Here is an 18,891-nt window from a genome sequence, read left to right as displayed (position 1 = left end):
CATGCAGCTCCTCTCCACTTATTAGGATTCTTATGCAGAGAAATTCATTCCTTCAGCCTCTCCCCAGAGGATTTCCATTCCTTCAGCCTCTCCCCAGAGGATTTTCCCATTGGGGAAACCCTGCATACTTTAAAGGAGCATTTCCAGTGGGAGAGTCAGGACTACACTCAGTCTAAAACGAGACTTGGAGAATTCCTAGATCTTCCGCAACACAGACTCTTGCCCATCCCCCAGTCCTAGATGTGGTGGATGATGTTTTCCTTGAATCCAGCTTGACTCCTGACGCCCTACCTCCTGCGCCCAGAAAACCAGACAGGTACTACAGAGTCCCTGACTCAAACAAATATCTTTTTAAAAACACAGCAGCTGACCCTGAGGTAATTTCTCAGGGGCCAAAAGGGATTAAAGCAACCTCTGCTAAGAATCCCACCCCCTAAGACAGGGATTCCCGAGCATTGGACAGATGGGGTAAAAAAGTATGCACCTCAGCTACTCTAGCTGTCAGGGCACTAAATTGTCAAATCCATATGCTTAAATATCAGCAACATACCTTGGAACTCCTTAAACAAAAAGTGTCCTCCTTTCCTGCTTGGGCAGAAACTAAAGATTTACAAGATTTAAAGCATTCTGCAAGTCAAGTAACTAAACACCCCTTGCACTGTGGTTTTGTTGCCCTAGAAGCTTCTTGCATGGCAGCAGTCACTGGATCTGTCATTAGAAGACATGCATGGCTTAAGGAACAAACCCTGCCAGACCATGTCAAATCTAAATTGTTGGATGCACCCTTGCACAAAGATAACTTATTTGGCACTAAGCCAGAAGAGGTCTTAAAAAAGATAGAAGGAAAAGCAAAATCTATGCAAACAGTTAAAGATTTCTTACAGGTCCAGCCCCCTAGGTTCAGCAGGCATTTTCCCTCCAAGCACTGGTCCTTTCCTGCTCCGAGTAAACAGGCCCAGCCTAGGGCCCGTGGAAACAGACGCCCCCAGACAGCAGCCCCAGGGAATCCAGAGATCTAAGCAGTGGACTACCTCCACTTCAAAGCCATGGAGTTCTAAGCCACCCCCTTATGGTAAGAACTCACAATGACTCCCCTCCTCCTGACCTCCCCTCTGCCCACTTCCACTTACCCCTAGGAGGAAAACTCTCCTTTCACTCAAACACCTGGGTCACCATTACCAAGGACCAGTGGGTTCTGAACATTGTGTCTCAGGGATACAAATTCTCCTTCCACACCCTTCCAACCCCAAAAGGGTCCCCAGATCTACTGCCAAATCAGTGGGCAGAGGCTCAAAAGGAAATCCATTCCTTGATCTCTTTGAGGGCAGTAGAGCACATTCCTGCAGAACAGATAGGCCAAGGCTTCTACTCCAGACTTTTTCTGGTACCCAGAAAAGATGGCACCTGGTGCCCCATCCTCTATCTATCCATTCTAAACACCTTCCTGGTGATCCCAAATTTCAAAATGCTCACCCTCCAGCAGCTGCTATCCATGCTCTCCAAGGGTGCTTGGCTAGCCACCCTGGATCTAAAAGAGGCCTACCTCCACATTCCTATCAGGGATTCATGCAGAAATTATCTCTGCTTCAGAGCAGGATCTCAACACTTTCAGTTCGCTGCCCCCAGAGTTTTCACAAAATGCCTGGCTCCGGCCATTGCCTTTTGCAGACAAAGAAATATTTAAAATTTACTCCTACTTAGGCAACTGTCTTACTCAGGCAGACAGCCAGGAAAAGCTGCTCAAACACCTGTCCTTTGTAAAGAGTCTACCAACCTTCCTGGGTTACACAATCAACGAAAAGAAATCAAAACAAGTGCCCACCCAAAGAATAATCTTCCTGGGCGCAAGTCTGGACACAGCATCCCAGATAGTATACCTTACACCAGAGAAACAAATTTTCCTGTCAGCCTACTTCTCTCAATTGGCCACCAGGCCACAGCTTTCTACAAGGAAATTCCTGTAAGCTCTGGGGTCCATGGCATCTTGCATACTCCTCATTCCATATGCCAGACTGTATATGAGGAAACTTCAGTGGAACCTAAAGAGCCTTTGGTGTCAATACCCTCAAGACCTGGAAACTCTTTTACCTATAATTCCTTGCCTCAGAAAGGAACTTCTTTTGTGGGGAACAGCATGCTCCCACAACAAGGGACTGCCCTTCTCCCACACCCCGCCACCTAGACCCTCACCACAGATGCATCAGACTATGCTTGTGGTGCACACCTGAACAGCAGGTACATACAGGGCCATTGGAGCCCACAGCAAGTCCCCCTGCACATCAGTCAAAAAGAGATGTTGGCTGTGCAGCACACCTTGATAGCTTTCAAACTCCTTCTTTCTCTCCAGGGGTTCTCCTGATCAAAACAGACACCACCACTGTGATGTGGTACATCAACAAGCAGGGAGGGACTCACTCCTACCCTCTGTGCAGGCTGGCCATGATCCTTTGTCTCACAGCCTCTTCTATGCAAATACACCTGTTAGCACAATACCTACCAGACTGTCTAAACTCCCTGGCAGACCAATTAAGCAGAAACCTTTTGGACCCACATGAGTGGCAGCTCAACAGAAGTACCGTCTTCCTAATAACTCAGAAATGGGGAAGCCCGAAGGTCGACCTCTTTGCCTCCCACACCAACCATCAGCTCAGCAAATTCTGCACCAGGGAGCATCACTGCATGGCTTGGAAAGTGGATGCCGTGTCCTTCCCCTGGGTCAACCTTTCGGTCTATGCCTTTCCTCCCCTACCTCTCATCCCCAGGGTTCTGCTCAAAATAAGGGAGGAAAAACCAAGGACCATTCTTATAGCTCCAGACTGGCCCCAGCAGCATTGGTACCCCTTGCTGCGCAGCCTGTCCATGCTACCTCCATGGCATTTCCTCAGATTCCAAACCTCTTAACCCAGAGGGAAGGGGAATTCATGCATCCCCAATTGAAGACACTCAATTTGGTAGCTTGGCTTATTCCCTAACCCCGAACCAATCTGCCATCCTCAGTAAATGGGTTCTGGATGTTATCTATGAGACCAGAATTCCTAGCACCAGAAAGTCTTATGCAGATAAATGGAAAAGATTCTGCACCTGGATCCAGGCTGAGGGGCCAATATGGCATAGCCCTCCATCCCCTCTCATCCTCGATTATTTAGCTGACTTACTACACAGTGGTCTCTCTTTCTCCTCTATAAAAATGTATGCCTCTGCTATTTCTGCTCATTTTCCCACTGAGCAGGTCCTTTTCTCACACCCTTTGATCAAACAGTTCCTCAGAGGGGCTAGCAACTTGAGACCCCCCCCCCCCAGAAGGGCACTAACACCAGCTTGGGACCTTAACTTTGTCTTGGAAAAGCTCACCCTGCCTCATTTCGAACCAGCTTCTTCTGCAGAGCTAAAATTTCTCTTCTGGAAGACAGCCTTCCTTCTGGCCATCACTTCAGCCAGAAGAGTCTCTGAGCTGCAAGCATTCATGGCTGTGGAACTGTTCATCATCTTCCATTCAGACCGGATATCCCTCAGAACTAACCCATCCTTCATGCCCAAGGTGGTGTTCAGTGTGGCTCTCAACCAATCCATTCATTTGCCCACCTTCTTTTCTAATCCCCAGAACAAGGGGAAAGGATTCTTCACTCTCTAGATGTGTACAGACAGCTCAGATATTATCCGGACAGGACTAAACCCTTCAGAAAGTCTGATCAATTGCTGGTTAGTTTTGCTACAGGGGCAGAAGGCAAAGCCATCTCCAAGCAAACCATTTCCAAATGGATAGCACACTGAATCCATTTCTGCTACAAACAGCATGGTAAGCCTCCCTCCAAGGGGGTCAGGACACACTCCACCAGAGCAGACTCCACCTCTTCAGCTTTCCTCAGAGGAGTCCCCACCAGGGACATCCTGGAGGCTGCCACCTGGACATCTGTTTACACTTTTACCAAGCATTACCACTTGCTTCTCTTCTCCTATTCCAGGGCAGGGTTTGCATCTGCAGTCTTGCAAGACATCCTAGCCAGCCCCTAGCTTCCTTGACTGCCTCCATCCATTTCCTCAGCTTTCGGAATCTACCCAAATGTGATGACTGCCATAGTGAAACATGAAGAACATAGTGCAGTTGTGTACACATGCCATAAATGTAGATGTTCGAGTGTATTCACTATTGCAGTCCTGGTTTCCCTCCCTCCATCCCCCTTTTTTCTCGTTTTACTTTTGTTAACATTCTTCCTTGTTGTTCTCCTTTCCTTACAAGGGACATATTGGTATTTATTTTCTACTGGTGGGGTTCTTCCACCAGAACCTGGCCTCCTACTTTGGGGGCTCCTGACAGGTTAGGGGAAGAAAAACTGATATAATGGTGTTGGCTGCCTTACTTTTTACCACTGATGACCTGACGTCAGTCCTCAAGCGACAGCAACAGATGCAGAAATATTAAGTCTCTGGTATTCAGGCTGGCCGAGGGCTACCTTGGCAGAGATAACCCAAATGTGATGACTGCAGCAGTGAATACACTTGAGCATCTACATTTATGGTAAGTGAAGACAACTGTACTTTGTGAGGGGACCCATGCTGTCAGATCCTACCCCATGGCATACATCCTGTGGTTCTTTTGCCACCATGTTTGGGATGATCAGGTGACACCTGCCAGTGGGCATCCTCATCCCAGGGATCTCAGCTTTAAGTAATCTGGTCACAGATTGGCAGTACTTAGTTCCAGGGACTGTCCTTCTGAGTCTGGCCTTCAGGCCTGCATGGGCTAGCAGATCCCAGTTGAGAGGATCCATTTGGTTGTCTTTCACTAAGGCTACCTTCCTGAGGGCTATACATCAAGCAGGTGTGTGATATTTGCTGAATGTCTGAGGTGTGCATGTGGAAGGGCACCATTAAGGAGTGTGGTCTGAAGCCCATATCAGATTTGTTTCATCTCTGTACTTTGGCGAGCACATGATACAGAGTTTTCTCATGATCTTTCAGCACCCCTTGCCAGTTTGTGTGTTACATGCTTCCTTTTATGAAATCTCATGCCTGCTGGTAACAAAAGTCATAATGCTCCATTTCTCTCAGGATCTTGTAAGGATTGGAATGGTCTCGAAGCTACTCTGTCTGAGACAGACAAGAATAACTAGACCACCCCATTCATTTCTCCTTCAGATGGACACCTCATAGGATGTGCCATCAGTAGGACTCTCTTACAATGGCCTCTGGTCCCTGTCCTTTCCTCCCAGTAGCCTCTGATGAAGTTTCCAGGAAAAATCCTTATTTGGGATTATAATCAGACCAGCTTGGTGACACCTTTACTCTGGCCTATAAGACTTGGCAAAGAATTTTGTCTCCAAAGCTTTTCATTAATGTAGCAGTTTTCATTTGCACTTTGTGTTATTGGGCATGTTGATGCACTCCCTCCTTTCCATTCCTTGGCTTGTCGGCTCCAAGGAAAGGCCACTACCCTTTTTATGCTGCCACTTAAGTGCAGATCATCTTCCTAAGCATCGCACTGCTGACTGTTGAGAAATCTCTTCCGTTCAGCATAAGTCCTAAGAACGCAACATTTTGCTACCTTACCACCAGATTAGGATTTGTAGACTGGGTATAGCAAGAAAATGTAGTATTCTTCCATGCTGAGTCTTAAGGTATTCACTTATCTAATTTGTACCCCTTGCAGGCTAACCTGGTTAAGAAGGAGTGGGATAAGTTAAGAAGACAGTTCTAGAGACTGGGGTCATGTATCATATTTATGAGACCCTGTCCACAGTCTCCGTCATGAGATGCATTGTGTCCCTTTGTAATTCTGATTGCACTGATGTGTTGGCTAGTCTGTAGGCATGGTGTGTGCATGTGCAGAAATGGCATGTCTAGGGCTGTACTCCATCAAAGGGGAGCAAGATAACTTGTTCCTGTATGCTTATTTTTTGGAGGGATAAGTTCTGTAACTAGCCTGCCTGGGCCTGGCCAACTTTCTGAAGAGGATATAGGCCATTACATTTATGGAGGGGCCTGTATGACTGTTTTCTGCCACTTCTGCCCTTCCCTGTGCTGTACCTGGCCAAGTCCAAAACAGAAAGATATCTCTCTGTTATCAAAGGAAGGCCATTAAGCCTCACGCAGTCTTGCCTTCTCTGGAGCAGTCGGAATCACCTGTACTGTTGACTTCCACATGGGCTTCACGACAGTCTTGTCTATGGTTTGCTGTTGCCTGTATGGGAGAAGTTCTTGTGTTTACTTGAGACTCCCCATCCACATAAAACAAAGTTCATCCCTCTCCATTTTCACTTGCAACATAGGTCTATGGATGGGAAACAGGTAATATAGCCCAGGATTGCCCCCCCCCTTCCCCGGTACTACTAATGGACAGATGCAGCTTCTAAAGGATTTAGCCCATGCATGGGTTCCCTCAAATTGTCTATGATATGATCCCAGTTATTTTCATGAGGGGTAATATACAATTATCGACCATGGGATGGGAAAGCCAATCTTTAACCAAATTGCATATGTTATTTTGAGTACAAAAAGGGAAATCAGCTAGGCTTAAAATGGCCCACAAGGGCAGCTAGCCTAGTACATACGTATGAACGCATGTTACAGGTGAGGTTGTGGTCTGTAAGACTGAGTGTTTTTGATGCAGTTTGTTTTGCACATGTGCAATAGGTCCATTAAGGCTGGATCAGAAGATGCTTTGTAGGCTAGGTATAAATCACATCTTAGCATTCTGTAGGTGGTCCAGGTAGGACATTTTGACTACACCATGTGTTCTTTTTGTGAGAGCTTCTGTGGACGCTCCAGTTGTTGCATGTGCTGGTCAGGTACATACCAAAGTGACATTGTACTCAGTGCTTGGTCTATGGCTAAGTACAATGGAACAATGGCATCTCTGGACTTGGATGGTATACTCTTGTTATACTTTTGGTTAAAAGTTACTCAACATAGAATGATGTCCCTACTATACTAGACACATGGTGGTCAAAGGCCCTCGCCATTGGGTCTGTCCTCGGGGGTGTATTGTCAGTGTAATAATTTACAGGGGTGGCTGTCTTTCTGAAACAGATTATTATGCACATCTTGGCACTGAGTCTTAGACTGTGACTCTGGTACCAGTTATTAGCCTATATCAGGCCTGCTTGGAGGGTATTTGTGTCATTGGAGGATTCTGTGACTGCAGTTAGTTTGCAGCCATCCACAGACTTAGTCAGCCAGAAGCCTTTGACTTTAGCCTTGACTTCAGAGAAGTTGATGCCAAAGTGGAGCAGTCCCAGTACTGAACCCTGAGGTACCCCACTAGTGACATGATATTTAGTGGAGAGCGATTCCACTATCCTGACTTCTTGGATCCTGTCTTGTCAGCCAGCTGGCTATCAAGCTGGTGGTCTAGGGGATTATACGTAATTTCATGATCTTATCTACAATGCCTGAGTTGCATATTGTGTCACAATCCTTGGCCAGGTCGAGGTAGGCAGCATGCACCATTTTGTTCTTGTTCATTGCTTTGGTGACTTTCTCAAAAAAGTTCACCAGGCTGAGTAGGCATGACATACTGTTAACAAATCCAAACTGAGTTGAATCTAGTATCTGACATTTCCTATGTCACCATTTATCATATCCATAATTATTTTTCCATGGCTTTACATACAAGACTAATCAGGCTTATGGGTCTATAATTTCTTGGGTCTGTAGATGGCCCATACTTGTGCAGAGGAAAAGTGAGTACAACATTTTGGTAATCAACCCCTCCCCTCTTGTAAAAGTATTAAAACAAAGTAGAATTGCACACATGACATCTAGACAGTAAAGCCGTTGTTTAATTCACCAATCCCTAAATATCAAATTAAATTTCCTCAGTAAATAAATAGTCCTTTTATAGAAAGTAGTTATGGTCCAAACCATGCAAAAAGAAAAAAAATCAGAAAAGGTTTTTGGTGGGTGGTAGGTGCCATGATAGACAGGGTAGAAATAGGGGCAATAGACTCCTTTTTCTCAAAAGGGATACCATTACCAGACTAAGTACATCTGTCTACTTGCAAAATTCAAACTGGTCACCCTCCAGAAGGAGGAGCTTCCTTTGGAGCAGTATGGGACTCGGCAAATACAAAGCCTTCCTTTCTCTGGAGCAGCATTTTCTCCTGAACTCCATTTTTCTCAGGTTAGCAGCAAAATCTAACGTTAGCCAGAAAAAATATTAAGGGCTCCGGGTACATGTTGGCCTCGGCCTTTAACAATTTTCCAGGCAAAGTAATTTGAAAAAAATGTAGTAATATTTGAGGAGTCTATGACACCATCAACACCATCCTGGAGCACTGTAGGGACTGTCTGATCAGTGATGAGTAATACTGCAGTGGTTATCCTGTGATGAGCTTAATATAGTTATGTTACAAATTCACCACAAGAGTAGATATTCAAATACAGTGGTTACTGCTGTAGTTAAAACCGCCTTCCTCTGCATCAGTCTCTTTTTTTCCAAAGAAAGTTCTAGGCCTTCAGTGCATGTCTGCCCTCTTTTTCTCCATTATTTTTATCCTCTTCTACTACAGACCTAATGCCTGCTCTGTCTGTGTCTTTCTCTATCAATGCCTATACTTGACAAAGATATATCTTATACTAATAGACATAATTTAACATACCTAGTTCAAGTCTTCTGTATATATAGTCTAAAATATTTTACCTAAGGCTTGCAACAAGATTTGTATAGACTGTTATAATTATTGAACTGTTGAAACTTGAAGTATGTATCTATATAACAACTAGTTACTAGTAAAGCCTTTTTGTATATAAAGTCTAAAATATCTTATTAATGCTTGAAACAAGATTTTGTATAAACAGTGCAAACTTCTGAACTGTTGAAATGTGTAGCATTTATCTGTATAACAACTAGTTACCAGAATGTTTTTAGTATAGTAATCTCTTGGAGCTTTCATCCCTGGGACTCTACTGAAAATGGACATGTATCCAGTTAGACCATTTCAGTCAACAAATGTAAAATAAATAAATAAACTATTCTTTGTGGGACAGCAAAATTAGTTTACATAACCAACACTTACTCTGTAGGACCACACTTTGTTTTTGTTGTTCAGGGAAGTGGACTTATCCAGGGACCATTTTCTGCCATGACCCAAGCTATATGGCAAAGATGGTTAGTACTATTATTTCCCATTCCGCACAGGAAAGAAATGAAGATGGTGTGGGCTACTTCCCCCTTTCTACTAGGCATGCAGATGATTTTTCTAGCACATGGAGAAAGTCATTCTCCAGTAGGTACATCCAAATCTCTGGAAATTATAGACTAGATAGACAATCTGTTTGGTACCAATTCCTATCTAGGATTTACTGCCTCATTGAACCCCTCCTATTTGAATATCAGCAACTATAATTAGTTTATCACCAGCTGAACTTTCTTATTATGAGGACTGGATTAGCAGTTTGCAAAGTTTGTTTGTAAAACAACATGAAAAATTACATTTTTGAATACCATTAGATCTTTGGTCTGCAAAGATCCAGACTGCATTACATCTATGTATTGGTATTATCTCCAGTTTCTTGCTTATTTTATATTTGTTTGAGAAATGATACTTATGCTTAGAATACCTCTTGATTTTCTGCTAAGATTCAGATGGTGAGCAGTTTAAGGAGTGGTCGGAATGTAAATTACAAAATCCTTGACTTGGACTGGTGCACTTCTGACAAAGTTGTTCTGGCATCAGACGATGGATGCATCAGAGTTCTGGAGACAGCAATGAAGTCAGCCAGTTACAGAATGGATGAACAGATATTAGCAGGTGAGCAAAGGTAGTGTATATGTTTCGGACTGCAGTATGCTGACCATGACTTTTTTCTTATCTGTAGTCTGGGAAGGCTTTAAGAAATAGCAGTAGTTCTGCTGATATAGATGATAAACAGATGTTTGTTTGTATGCAGTTATATGGGTGTTTTACTGTCAGTTCAAAGCTGAAATAACTTTGTAAGTAAAGTTTATGAAAAAAATGCTTGTTTTGAGAGTTGAGATATATCAGATAACCCTGTCTTAACAGTTATACTATTAGGTAATACAATACATTTTAAGTACAGGTATTTGTTTGTTTTATTTATTTTTTTGGTTTGTTTAAGAATAATAAGTGGGCTGAATGACCTGATCATTGATCGTCATTTTTTTTTTGAAAGTTAGTGTCTGACCTAATGTTGTAGTATAATGAGAAATATTGCAGTACAGATGCTACATGTTCTGCATATCAACACACTTATTCATGCATTGTTAAATTAGTGATAGACATAAATATTATCTATGCCCTGATTGCACTCTGATATTTGGAAAAAGACAATCCCGTTAGGCAATGGAATGGAGCGCAACCCGATTTTAACAATTGTTAAGCACCCCCTGCAAAAATTAAGTTTGGGTCCAGCACTAGGCAAAATAAAATCTGCCTGTACTGACTAGCAAATGACAGCAGCAGAACAAGACATTTTTTTTCTGCCTGCTGTCCGTACCCATAAAATGTCCCTAACTTCCTGTAAAAAAAAAAAAGAACTTGAGAGTTGCTAGAATAACAGGATGTGTGTTCACCTGCATGATCTGAAGAATGCAGATGCTGAAATTTAAATTTATGTCATTATTTAATGACTTCAAGCCTTATTGGTTCATCTGAAAGCCACATATTTTATGAGGAGCAGACCAAAAATATGAAGCAATAAACTGGATGCCCTGTGAAGATCTAGACAGTTGAGAGATATGGAGGTAAGTGTAAACATAATGGGCAGCGTTACACTACCTGTCTAACAGCACTCTCTCAAAAGTTTTACGGCTGTGAAAGCCGGGAAAACACTTATATTTTCCCCTTTAACAAGTAGTACATAGAGCAGATAAAGTTTCATGCACTACAAAGAATTGCGATCATCTCACTGATAATAACCCCATATTATGTGTTTTTGACATGGATGCCAAGATTCACCTCTCAGGCTTCGTAATGGAGGTGAATTTCATGGCATCCGTGTCTCAAACACATAATAAATGGGTTATGATCGGCAATCCAATCATACTCCTCTATATAAAGGAGACTTGACAGTGCAGTGCTGATTAGTGAAATGTATTTTTCACTGTTAGTCATTTTCATGTTCACATTTTGTATATTGTTCTTTGAAACTGTATAATTTTGTATGTAATACACATGCAAGGTTGAAGTTAATTTTGTTGAATGTTTATTAGCTTGACAAAGTGAAATGGAAGTTAGTTTGTGCAAACTTCTGATTAAGCTAATGTCATTCTTGCAGAATGTCTGTTTGGCAGGGGTAAGTGAGTTTATTTTAAGTGTGTGTGTGTGTGTGTGTGTGTGTGTGTGTGTGTGTGTGTGTGTGTGTGTGTGAGAACGAGTTAGGGCTAGAGCAAGGGTTGGGTAATAGGGTTGATTCAGTGTGTGTGTGTATGAGTGTTTGCAGGTTGGATTAGAGTAAAGGATATTTAGGTAGAGGGACAGATTTAGTGTTGTGACCATGTGTAGTAGGTGTCTGAGCTGTCTTGCATAGTGGTAGTTTGTGTGGTTAGGATCAGAGTCGGGCAGTGTTAAGGCTATGACACATTACTAAGGCTGCCCCCCCGCACCATCTTAGTAATACCCTGCCCCTAACCCTAAATATTCATGTTATATTAGAAAAACCCTTTCTTTAACACTACCATTATTGGACACATTAAGTCCTAATATTGTGTTAGGATTATGGTTTAGATAATGTAAAAGAAAGTTGTTTTACTTTTGTGATTCTTGTATATTTGGTAATTTGAATAATCAAATTGTTTTGTTAATCTTTTGTATGTCGATGACCTGATATTTCAGACATTCTCATTGTAATAATGTGTGATTAATCCTGCATGATCTACTTTGTACTGTTTTGTTTTTCCATAGTTACCACCAATTAATGCATTTTCTTTAAATTTTAGATCCAGTGTGGTGCCCATACCTATTAATTCCAAGAGCTGCTCTAACACTGAAAACCTTCCTCTTGCATCAGCCATGGAATGGCCTGTATTCCCTTGATGTTTTTCAACTGTAAGTTTCTCAATATTTAATTGTCCTTTGGAAAGTTATATAACTGGAATTCACAGGTTTTATTCTTTCCATTACTCAGCCTCTCTCGCTCTCTCTCTTTTTTTTTGTGGCGTAGTAAATAAGTATTAGAATTGTCTGCTTTTTAGTAAAGGTGCATATTCATATTTTAAGATGCAACCCTTTAATTGATGAATAACAAATTAGAGTGATCTTTTCACTGCTTCTCAACTATCTAGGAGAGTACAAAAGTACTTTTACGTACTAGAAACTTTTTGTCAAATTTTGATTGTGCTAGTTAGATGGGAGGGCTGACGCTTTCTCTGTGAAAGACACCTGCATAGCTGATAAAGGGGAATTGCTCATTCTCAGCAGTTCAAGAGCAGAGTTCCTCCAAGTCATACCCACTAATTCTAAATAAACATTTTTGCAGGTTGGGAGCAAGGCCCCCCCCCTCACATCCCTCAAATTACTTATACCAACTCCATAGTCACACAGCCATGGGTGAAAAGATAAAATCCCCATTAAAGTGCACAGCAGTCTTACGCAAACAGTGATCCCACTGTGTGTAAGACTGTTAATTGTGATTTTGATCAGCTAAGTTTGGGCACTTAGACTCTGTTCAACTACCCCTCCCTCTTCCTGATTAGGAAACCAAGTCCGTTAGTAGTGAGTGCGGGCCTACCAGTACATTGTCAGTCATTCTTTCGCATATCAATCTTTTTTTTGTAATAAACGGAATGAGTACTTTTGCTGCGTTTCTCCAAGAAAACTACAACATCTCACCCTTCCACCTTGCAAGTACTGATATTTTCATCTGCACGACTGTTGCACCCTATACTGCTACAAACATTTTTGCTCCTTGAGATTTGTTTCAAAGGTTTTAGTCTAGTATGCATCTTTATCTTATTTGTTTGCATTCCAACTAGCATTCCATGCTTCAGGGAAGGTTGTAGTGGAATTATATCATAACATTTGGTTTACGTACTGTACATTTTTCTTTCCTGGCAAAATTTTTCTGTGTGTCTGTGTGTGTGTGTGTGTGTGTGTGTCTGTGTGTGTGTCTGTGTGTGTGTCTGTGTGTGTGTCTGTGTGTGTGTCTGTGTGTGTGTCTGTGTGTGTGTCTGTGTGTGTGTCTGTGTGTGTGTCTGTGTGTGTGTCTGTGTGTGTGTCTGTGTGTGTGTCTGTGTGTGTGTCTGTGTGTGTGTCTGTGTGTGTGTCTGTGTGTGTGTGTGTGTGTGTGTGTGTGTGTGTGTGTGTGTGTGTGTGTGTCTGTGTGTGTGTGTGTGTGTGTGTGTCAGTCTGATTGCAATGGTGAACATCTGGTGATGGCCACATGTAAAGCCATCTCATAGACTGTTGAAAAAGATTTGTTTGGTATGACCAGTGAACTATCTTGGCAGAATTGTACTAGTTTATGGACCACTTCATTTTGTTCTCTAAGGCCAAACCTGTCTGTTATTCCAGATGTACATTTAACTACCAACCTTAGCATTCCAGTCACTCATGATGAAAGTAGTCAAGTTCCTCTTTTTCAGTAGCCATGTTGGAGTATAAACTTGTATCACTGTAATATTGAATGGCTGACTATGTAGTCTGAGACCATTCTGGTGGTTTTTGGTGGTAACCAAGTACTGATTTTGGCACCTTTTTATTAATTATGGGGGCTAGTCCATTTTTTTTGCAAGAGTCTTGACCCCAGCATTAAGATTTGATGATTATCTGACATAAAATGACCCATTCCAGTCCATTTTAATTCACTAATTCTCACAATTTCAGCTGTAATTCTTGTCTTCTTATTCTTAACCATTTTAGGTATACCTTGATATGTAGGTTCTTACATTCCTAAATCCAGTAGTGTATACCAGTATTGGGCTTTCCTTTCATCTCTGAACACCTCATTAATGGATATCCTTTCAGATTTGCTACATCCTTTCATAAACTCTATCAATAGTTTTTCTTGTCTTCTGCTTTTCCACAGTAATATGCAAGTCAACTTCAGACCTGAGGGTCTCATCTTTTGGTATCATTTAATTTGCTTATGGTTGCTTTTGTCCATAGGATTTTTTGGCAAAATACTAGAATGACCTTTCATCTGCTCTGATCTCTGCCATTTTCTGGTCATCCTGGGTGACCCCACATGGTATAATTTATAGCTCCACTGAGATGCACAAGCCTCTTCATCACTACAAGGTATGGTCAGAAACTTTGGAGACAGAGATGGAAGATTTATATATAAGCAGTGAAAACAAGACTTTCAGCTGACTGTAGCCTAGATCAGCAGCCTCTTATTGTAAAGAAAAGAATTAAACTAAAAACACCAAGAAGAACATCTAGTCCAATGTGATAACAAGCTCAGTGGTATTATGAGTGGATATGTAGAACAGGTGAGAATAGATTTAAAGGACAGACCTGCTGGCTGGAGCACCTGAAGAATGATGGACAAAATGTTGTGATATTATCCAGGATTTGGCATCAAAAATTATTCCAATTAGAAAGGAGATTAAGAAGGCAACATGGTTGTTTGTGGAATCTTTAGAAGTAGCCAAAAAAAGGAGAGGAAAAGGCAATGAAGATAGGAAAAAACATATTGTGTTGAATGTGTAGTTTCAGAGAATAAAATGGAGCAAGAAAAAGGCATATTACATGAGTATTGTAAAATACTGGAAGAAGACATAATGGGAAAGACGAGATCTGTCTTGCATCTGAAAATACTGTGTGAATCCATCTTTGCTCTTAGTGACTGTCCCTCATCGGAGGCAGTGGTGAGGATTGAATCTCCTTTGTTGGTGGCCCAGAGTAGGGACCCATCACATACTGGAGGCAACTGGGTGGACAGTTGTCACTGAAGGTGTGTGTATGCTCAACAGCTACAAGGTAACATATAGAGTTTCATTGTCACAACAGATTTATTTTTGTTAGTTTAGTTTAATCAGGCAAAGATGTCAGCAGGGGATTATAGTAAGCTGACAAGGGTGTCAGCAGAGGATTATAGCAGGCTGACAAAGAACCAGTTGGCCAAGGTGTGTGAAGCCAAAGGACTGGTGCATACCAACCTTTATCACACCAGTGGCATGGACCAGAAACCCGGAAGACAACCAGTCTGGTGATGGGGATGTGCAGTCTTCAGAAAAAGGACAGTTCACCTTTTCCTCAGAGGACTTCAAAATCAGACTGGAGTTAGAGACTTGAACTGGAGACCAAACTATTGGAGAAGCAAGTGGAATTAGAATCAGCAGAGGGACTGTGGCACTTGGAGGCTGAAGAAAAGGCAAAACATATGGAGTTAGAATCAGCAGAGAGACTGCAGTGTTTGAAGCTTGAAGTGAGACAGCATTTGGAGTCTGCAGAAAATGAGAAACAGCGCCAACATGAGAGGGAGATGCTGACTGTTTGGCAGGGTCATGGAGGTAATGGGGAAGAGATTAACCAAACTTCAGAAGTAAAAACACCAGTAAATTTCTTCCACAGTTTACAGAAGGTGATAATTTTGATAATTTTATTCATGTATTTGAAAGGGTACATAAATAGAATAATGCTGACCAAAGGTTCTGGGTTTAATTCCTGACCCCCTTACTCCATTGTAGAGCTGCAACTGCTGTTTCTAACTTGTCTGATACTGATTGTTTAAACTATGATAAAGTAAAACAGTGTTTCCTGGAATGTTTTAAGTTAACACCTGAAGCTTACAGAAAAAAGTTTTGTGAGCGTAGACACAAGGCAGATGAAAGTGTATGTGATTACATTGCTGAGTTAAGCACTTATTTTCAGAGGTGGGTGAATGGGTGCCAGGTCACCACTTTTGAAAGTCTGGCAGACCATTTGGTGAGGGGAACAACCCCTTAGCACTTTGCCTAAGGACGTGAGAATCTGGTTGGCAGATGGGGAGTGCAACTCTGCAGGTGAGCTGGGGAGAAGTGGGGATCTCTACTTACAAGCAAGGCATCACTGCACAGGAAGGGGATACCCAGGGTTGCACATGGATAAACAGGAACCCATGGTGGGCAGCGTAAACCACCCCAACAGAGTACACCAGTAACAGGGAAAGCCACTAGTTCAGGTACACTGCCAGGACCAAGGGTTAGATGTTTTAAATGTAACCAGAGGGGCCATGTCGCATACAAATATTCACTGAAGCAAGGTGGTGAACAAAAGGTGAAGGGACCAGCAAGTGGGAACAACATGCCAGTACCAAACTATCACCTGAGCTTGTATCCTGTCTTAGTGGCTGGAAGACTGGCCACTGCTAAGACAGCGACAGTCTCTGACATAACCATTGTGAAGCTTGTTGTGGTTAAAGAGGAGCAGTACTTGCTTGGGCAGTCCACTCCAGTCAGAACTTTAGGAGGGACCCCATTCCAATTACCTTTGGCCAGGGTTCACCTTGACTGTGAGGGTGGAAAAGGAAGCAAGCAGGTAGGTGTGTTTGAGGATATCCCTGCAGATGTATTGACAGGAAATTATTTTGATAATGCAGTGCCTTGTGTGTATGCAGTTACACACAGTCAGGCTTCGAGACAGGCATATGGGTTTGCTGGCCTGGAGAAGACCCAGACAGAGACCCCACACCTGAAGCTGGGGCAGGTGATGTGGCTATTACAGGGAGAGAGCTACCCTGTAGCAGTGAGCCTGAAAGTCAGCCACAGATGCTGGTGGGTACTGATGTTATCATGAACAGGATGAGTAGTAGTACCCAGGCTGTCAGTGAGGCACTGCTGTCAGAAGAGATCAGGCTTCCAAAGGAAAGGGAGCTGGGAAGGGTCACAAGGGTAGAATTGAGACAGGCTCAACTTTTCCACCCTACATTACGAGGTTTGAGGGAGGTAGCTAAGGAGGCACCTGATTTTCAAGGAAAAGGGGAGTCTGTATACTGGAACAAATAGTTACTGTATACAGAGTGGATCCCTGAGGTAGGGCTGGAGGGTAAGGTAATACAGCAGTTGGTAGTGGCTAGAGACTGCCATCTGACACTTCTAGCCATAGCCATGACATTCCTGGTCATATGGGCATAAAGCGTACCAACAGACATATTATGCAGAACATTTATTGGCATGGGATTGCAAGGGATGCAACAGGGTACTGCAGGACCTGTGGGCAGTTCCAAAAGCTAGGTAAGGCAGGAGACAAGGTCAAGGCCCCTTTGATACTTTTGCCTCTAATTGAGGAGCCGTTTCAGATGGTAGCTATGAATATTTTGGGGCCTCTGAGTAACCCAAGTTTCACAGGGAAGAATTATATCCTGGTGATAATGGATTATGCTACTAGATAGTCTGAGGCAGTGGCTGTGTCCTCTGTCAAGGCAGAGAAGGTGGCAAATGCTTTGTTAGAGATTTTCAGCAGGGTAGGTTTCCCGAGAGAAATACTGACTGACAGAGATGCCAGTTTCATGTCAGACCTGCTGGCTTGTCTGTGGAATCGCAGTGGAGTTTAGCACCTAAAAACCAACACCCATACTAATGGTCTTGTGGAAAGGTTAAATTTTACACTAAAGACCATGTTATGGGCATTTCCAGACCAATTTAAGCGAGAGTTGGACAAATATTTGCCCTATCTGCTGTTTGCATACAGAGAGGTATGCCAAGAATCCACAGGTTTTTCACCCTTTGAGTTGCTGTATGGACATATAGGGTGAGGGGTCCTTTAGATTTGATTTGTGATGAGTGGGAGGATGAGCATGCATCCCACAAGGAGTGTGCTATGACATACGTCCTAAATTCAAGACAAGGCTTGGGGAGCTCATGAGCTTGGCCCAGGAGAACATGGCAGGAGCCCAACAGTAGGAAAATGTCTGTTATGACAGGAATATTTGAGCAAGAGAGTATGCTGTGGGACAGCAGATTATGGTGCTCATTCCTGTGAGACACAGTAAGCTGCAGGCAGCTTTGAAGAGACCCTTCAGAGTGGTAAGGAAGGTCAGTGATGTTAATTACATGGTAAACCTGCTAGGCAGGAGGCAGGCACAGGCATTCTAAAACATTCAAGGGGCTTTGGGAGGACTCCCTGTGTTAGCCAGTCCAGATTACAGCAAAGAATTTGTTGCGCAGGTGGATGCTTCAAACCATGGAGTGGGGGCTGCACTCAGCCACGTTTCCTCAGAAGGAGAAGAATACCCAGTTGTATATCTCAGCCACAGACTCCAACCCAGGGAGGAATGTTATAAAGCTGTAGAAAAAGAATGTCTAGCCATAGTATGGGCACTTCAGCCCTATCTGTATGGAAGAAATTCACTCTGGTTACAGACCACAATCGCGTAACATGGCCACATCGAGCCAGCCAGCAAAATGCCAAGTTACAAAGGTGGAGACTAGAGTTGCATGCATATAACATAACAGTGTAACACAGTAGTGGGGTCAGCAATGCCAATGCAGATGGGAAATCAAGACAGGATATAGGTTAATGTGTTCCCAAACAGGCCCATTTCTCTCAAGCAACATTTTTTCAGAGTCACTTGAAAAACTAGCTTGAGTTTTCAAAGGGGGGGGGGAGATGTGATGTTATGAGGTAGTGCCATCTGTGCCAGGGAGAGTAGGGCAGTATATATGCCAGCATAGCTTGCTGGAGTTTTGTAAATAATTTTATGTTGTTTGACTATCACACTGATTTGTAAAGATGTTTAAGTTAAAAATATTTTGTACAGTTACTTGTGTTAAAAATGCATCAACAGTAGGTCCTGCTAGACAGAAAGAATGTATGCATGTTTATTATGTTGTATATAGTTGTAATTGATCAAATGTTTATATTTATCAGAGCACCCTGGAAGGGTGGGAAGTTTGAAATTGTGTTTTAGCTTTCAGACATAGCTCTCAATCACTCAGGGATGAATCTCAACAGGCTCAGGGAAAAATCCTGAAATAATCAGGAACGGTCAGGGGGACTTTTAAAATATTAG

General features: G+C 42.7%; 1 protein-coding gene across 1 annotated transcript in view; it reads left to right on the top strand.

Annotated features, from left to right (window-relative positions):
* Positions 1-18,891, top strand: part of WDR11 (WD repeat domain 11) — a 2,002,440-nt gene that overhangs the window by 1,552,689 nt on the left and 430,860 nt on the right. Inside the window, exons 19-20 of the mRNA XM_044056072.1 lie at positions 9,578-9,749; positions 11,897-12,005. Coding sequence (XP_043912007.1) covers positions 9,578-9,749; positions 11,897-12,005 — 281 coding nt within the window. The remainder of the gene's footprint in view (positions 1-9,577; positions 9,750-11,896; positions 12,006-18,891) is intronic.

This window comes from Protopterus annectens, chromosome 14.part0 (genome assembly GCF_019279795.1).
Source record: "Protopterus annectens isolate FY-2018-M chromosome 14.part0, PAN1.0, whole genome shotgun sequence".
NCBI classification, from domain to species: domain Eukaryota; kingdom Metazoa; phylum Chordata; order Ceratodontiformes; family Protopteridae; genus Protopterus; species Protopterus annectens.
Note: the sequence above shows the minus strand (reverse complement) of the source record. Positions and strands in the feature narration are given on the sequence as shown.